Source organism: Sitodiplosis mosellana, unplaced genomic scaffold (genome assembly GCF_009176505.1).
Source record: "Sitodiplosis mosellana isolate CC-2019 unplaced genomic scaffold, AAFC_SMos_1.0 Smas_scaffold_3, whole genome shotgun sequence".
Taxonomy (NCBI): Eukaryota; Metazoa; Arthropoda; class Insecta; order Diptera; family Cecidomyiidae; genus Sitodiplosis; species Sitodiplosis mosellana.
In genome coordinates, this window is record NW_022595246.1 from 8,833,213 (window position 1) to 8,838,581 (window position 5,369).

The 5,369-nt window shown below is 35.5% G+C and overlaps 2 protein-coding genes across 2 annotated transcripts; one reads left to right on the plus strand and one right to left on the minus strand.

Moving 5' to 3' along the window:
• The first annotated feature begins 107 nt into the window (after nt 1–107).
• Nucleotides 108–1,609, plus strand: LOC129566246 (uncharacterized). Its single transcript, XM_055442001.1, has 4 exons — nt 108–355; nt 473–715; nt 944–1,179; nt 1,336–1,609. The coding sequence occupies exons 1-4, from the start codon at nt 304–306 to the stop codon at nt 1,585–1,587; spliced, it is 783 nt and encodes a 260-aa protein (XP_055297976.1). The 5' UTR covers nt 108–303; the 3' UTR covers nt 1,588–1,609.
• Nucleotides 1,603–4,534, minus strand: LOC129566241 (very-long-chain 3-oxoacyl-CoA reductase-A). Its single transcript, XM_055441996.1, has 4 exons — nt 3,912–4,534; nt 2,739–2,861; nt 2,197–2,534; nt 1,603–2,123 (listed from the first exon to the last, which is right to left on the minus strand). Exons 1-4 carry the CDS (start codon nt 4,063–4,065, stop codon nt 1,761–1,763), a joined length of 978 nt encoding a protein of 325 aa, XP_055297971.1. The 5' UTR covers nt 4,066–4,534; the 3' UTR covers nt 1,603–1,760.
• Between the last annotated feature and the right edge of the window lie 835 nt (nt 4,535–5,369).

Sequence of the window (5,369 nt, forward strand, 5' to 3'; positions counted from 1 at the left end):
AAGAGTACGTCTCACGCAGTCGAGCCGATGATGCAGTCAAGCCGATGACGCAGTCAAGCCGAAAACGTGAGATGATTTTTTTTTAAAGAATTGTGGTTTGCCGCGAATCTGGAAGAGAATGAAAACAACGACAAAGAAGAAATGAAAGTTTCACAAGAAGAAATGGACAAACGTGGAGAATACTTAATTTACTTCCAGTTCTCTATAAATAAAATGCCATGAACAGATTTGAAGTCATTCATTTGTGGAATATCGTGTTATGTATTTTGTGCTCTCTGTCAAGTCTTGAGTCGATGGTCAACAATGAAATCGACACAAATATTATTGGTTTTGGCATTTTGCTGCGGTTTTGCTTGTGAGTTTTATTTAAAAAAAAAATGATAAAAATTTAAATTTTAGAATTCGAACCATTTAATTTCGAATAATTTTTATCATTTCATTCTGTTCTAATCAAATTGTTGATCTGTTTCAGTGGCAAAAACTTGTTCAAAAAATCATTCGCATCGCTCGACATCGACACAAACAACGCAAACTCCAAATTCAACCGTTGAAAATGTTGACGATTTGAAAATTCAATTTTACCACCTGAATAGCAGCGAATATGATTCTATTGAAAAACAAATTTCCCTTCAGCAACAACGTGGTCCCTGCGGTTGTCTTGATTTAAATTGTGGCTGCTGTGCTGGCATGGAATTCCAAAAATTCAAAAGAAAATGTAAATTATAATATTTCCATGAAAAAAATATATATTCCGTTTAATTTTCAAATTCGTATCATATTCATAGAAGAATCCATTGATCTATTTCTCTATTCGCGAATTTCTTGCTGTCAACAAAATATCAAACCGATGTTGCTATTTGAATTTTTATTTCTATTTTGCATACAAAGACTATAAAAAGAGAAATTTCACCGATTTTTTTTTTCTATTTATGTGTTTTTACAGTTTGTACCAATTTCACATATGACCCAAATGAATTTCAAGTGCAGTTAAATGTGATGAATAACGAACAAGTTATTTATCAAAATATGTTCTCGGCAAAAAATCCACCGCCAATGTGTGTCCCAGTTCCATATACTCCAGCTCAAATGTGTATAAAGCTGTTCAATATTTTCACGCCAGGACGGAATTTGCACATGTGCATGGATATCGAGGCTAAAGTGCAGGAAAAACCGTATTTGGTATGAGTTTTTAAATTAAGCTTGGCTTTCTACCAATCATTTTTTTTTTGATTATATTGATTCCAGCCAATCTTTTTCTCAGATTGAATTTCGGAATAACCAGAATATTTGCAAAAAACGAATTTCCAATTGATTTTTACGTTTCTCTTTACACAGGTTCTGCATTTCGACTGTATGCGAATGGGTCAAGATGGGATCAAATATCCATTGAAACCAGAAGAAAATGGTGGCGAAGTAGGCACTGGAGGTGGCGGTGGCGGAGGAGGTGGTGGTTTATTTGGAACCGGCTTATTTCAAAATGGAATATTTGGTAATCGTCCGACACGACCTCCTTCTGGTTCAACTGAAGTGCCTCAAATCGATACAGACGTTTTCGATCCAATTACTGAAATCAAACTCAAACCCTGAATAACCATACACATCTTTTATCCATCCAGCTATTGTGCTAGTAATTTATTTTATTTATTGAAACAAACTACATGTTAAAAAAATCAGTGTAAAGCTAAACAAAATACAATCTGTTTTTTGGTATTTAATCATTGGTTCGTCGCTTCTTTTCTGTTGAAATACATTCACACAATTTATTGGCTCTTCTCTTCTTGTTTCTTCTTCTCTTCGAATTTCTGGTTGAGTTTCAACGACTTGCGTTTGATCTTTTGCATCAGATTCAATGTAAGTGAATTGGTGAGGTCGGGTAAATAGGTATGGAATGTTCTCAATACCAGTTGCATAAGAGCGTGTGGCCAGTATCCGGTGGTGTGCTTTGCATAACCAATGGTTTGAAGAGCGTGTTCTACAAATTTATCCGAACTTGGGGCCAACAAGCTTGTGCGTCGTAATTTGGTCATGTTGGTGGCAACGAAACCGGGCAAAACTGACTGGACAACGATTCCTTGCCTGCCATATTCAGTGTTCAGATCTTCAGAGAGTTTGTCAACGAATGCCTTTCAAATAGAAAATATGCCGTTATTAATGAATTCTGCACAAGTCTTCTCCAAATAGAATGGTTAAAATTACCTTTGATGCACTGTAAACGGCCAAGAGTGGTTGTGGAATTGTACCAGACATTGAAGCAATGTTAAGAATGATTCCCTTTTGGTTGATCAACATTTGGGGCAAGACAATTTTCGTCATATTCACAACTGAAGTGATGTTACAGCGAATAATTTGCTCAAAAGTTACATCACGGTTGGCTACTTCCAAGAAAAATTCGGGGTAGGCATAGCTCACACCAACATTATTGACCAAAATGCCAATGTTGAAGCCCTTGATTTCAGCGGCAATTTTGTCATAAATTGATGCATCACCAGAGAAATCGACGGCAACCAATTTGGTTTGGACTTTGTACTCATTTTCTGTTGGAAGGAAGAAAATAATGATTAAAAATAAAAATAGAATGAAATCAAAATTGCTGCAACAGCATTTTTAATGTATAAAATTGATAATTTCCACATGAAATCATGATATAACACCCCAGATGATAAGGAAAAAACGAAAACATATTCCATTTGGAAAGATTATTCCGAGCAAAAATCAAAAGCCAATGGGCATCAACTCACCGATTTCCTTTGCAACCGTTTCCAATTTGGATTGAGTTCGGCTGATCAGAATGATATTGAATCCTTGTTTGGCCAACAGTTTAGCGTATGATTTTCCGATACCGTCTGTAGCTCCGGTGACCACTGAAAAAAAAACGCAAAATTCCATGAATCAAAACATTAGAACAATTGGCTCTGCGGTCAATGTCATTGACGCTAAGCATAATTGACAAGTCAGATACTCTTTAAACGATACGTAATCAATATTAAAAATGACCTGTGACGGATCACATTGCACATAAATCACAACAAAAAGCCATTTCGTCAAGTCGTTTATCGTAATGGTAATGGGAATGAGAATTTGTGTATAGGAAAATAGAAACGCTTGCTGATTATGCACCTCAAGTGTTTTCGATGTACTGACAAAAACTGATTTTCAATTAACAGAATGAAGTTATTTTTATTTCGCTCCTAAAACTCAATCATAAGCAAAAAATAATTGCTTTTTTGATGCATTTTGCTACCTTAAAATGGCCATGACAATCGACACTTTACTAAAACCTCAATAATTTTGTTTCAAATGTGAAAATGTGGTGATGATACAGAAAACGAATTTCATATTAATATAGAATTGTGTAAACAACGCCGCTTCAGTTTACATTTGGTCGAATTCAAAATCATTGAATAATTTAGAATAATTGAACTTTTCCGTAATATCGAAAATAAAAGAGTCATAGCAATCGATTGTAATGGCGCTGGTAGGTACATCATGAAATGCGTCGCCATACATACAAATGGCAAATTGTTGGAAAGGTGAGCGTGACGATTAAAATAGGTCGACGGGGAAAAAAAATCACAGATCAAAGAGCATATTCAAATCGGGTTAATTTTGATCTTATCAAGTCTGAAAATAGGTTTTTAATCGATCGTGTTCTCGGCTTCTGTCAATAATTAGTAACAGAATACAGAATTTCAATTCCAATCGATTGGGATCAACGAGATAAGAGTATCTGTTGATAAGCGAAATTTTGCTAACATCAGCTCTATACGTGATTCAAAGTGAAAATATTTCCCATTGAAAAATTTCGAATTTTTTACGACTGCAATGATTTTTGTTCGATATAATCAGGATTTAGTTGTAATTTTAGAATGTTCTTTATCGATTTTATGCTCGACATATATGTTTGTACTTACATGCCCATTCACCGTAATCACGTAATTTGAGCTTTGGTCCCAGGAGATATGGGCCGATCACAGTTTCGTAGAGCCATGGTATAACTTTGGCAAAAAATTGAATAGCAACGATGACGGCTGAAATTGTACTCAAACAACCGAAGGCACAAACCATTTTTTTTTCTGGACGAAATGATTTTCACATGAAAATTGGGCTTTTCTTTTCACTCGCGTTTTTTTCAACGAAACGTTTACGGAAAACACTTTCGTTCACCCTTTACACTTTTCGATGACTGAATGAATGGCAATTTCCAATTCCAATAGTATACGATTGAAATTGTGATTTGTGCGCGGTAAGCATTTATCGGTTTGACCGAGAGTTTAATACGAAGTCAACAGAAAATATTGTTGTATGTTGATTTCTTTTATTTTATGCACTCGATGTGTATTTATTCGGAATATAATTAATATTCGTCGCTCGTTTTTTTCACTGCTCAGCGCGACTCAGAACGATGAAGTCCAAACTATTTGCATAGCAAGCATTACTTGCACCAATACACCAATCACACGCACACACATGTGAACGCTTATGTTGAACTCCGTCAATGAGAGGAGCAATTTGAATATGGATTTGGAATCGGTTTTATGTGTACGGAATATACAAATATTCGTTTGCCGAACCGAATACAGTATTCTAACAAGCGCTTGACAACGGACTCATCAACACACATATATGCTCACATATTGCTCCCTTTTCAGTAATATGTCATTACGTCGGTTCAATGTGTGTTGATGTGTACGCGTATCCATATCGTTCCCGATTCTGCGCAATACAGGCGACAACACTATCGCACATCGCATACTTCATTACAACATTCGGTTCAATACACTGTGTTTGATTCATGTCATTGTTCGGCTACATGCATGACGATAAAAGCCGGGTGTTCATTTCTAAATGCGTTAATCATACTCAATTGAATGATAGAAGATTTGTTCCGGTCAATTTATTTAAATCATATGCCAACGTTGCATTGACATTTGCATTTGAAAGAATTGAGTGCAGAACGAAGAATAGAAAAACATGAAAAAATTAACGATTCTCTTCAAAATTTCAAATTCCTCACAACTCCAACGGGAATAATCTTGATTTTACATCTTCAACAGGAATGTTGACAGTCAAACCCAATGATAATTTATCAGTGATAAATTCCATATTCATTGTTAATGCAAAAGGAATTTATCCCGTTATTCAGTTCTTGTGATGGAAATAGCGTTTTTAGCTTGACAACTATCGGCTAATATCCTTCAGACCCTTTGAACGCACTCTCGAACTGTCAAATCACTTTCAACTCAACTGTCACTTATTCAAATGACAAACGAAAATATCAACAAACGCGAGCTTCTGACTTGTTTCTTTTCTGTTTGAGGTAGACCCAAAAATAATTCTGATGGAAAACGTGAAATTATCAGCCGGCAAAC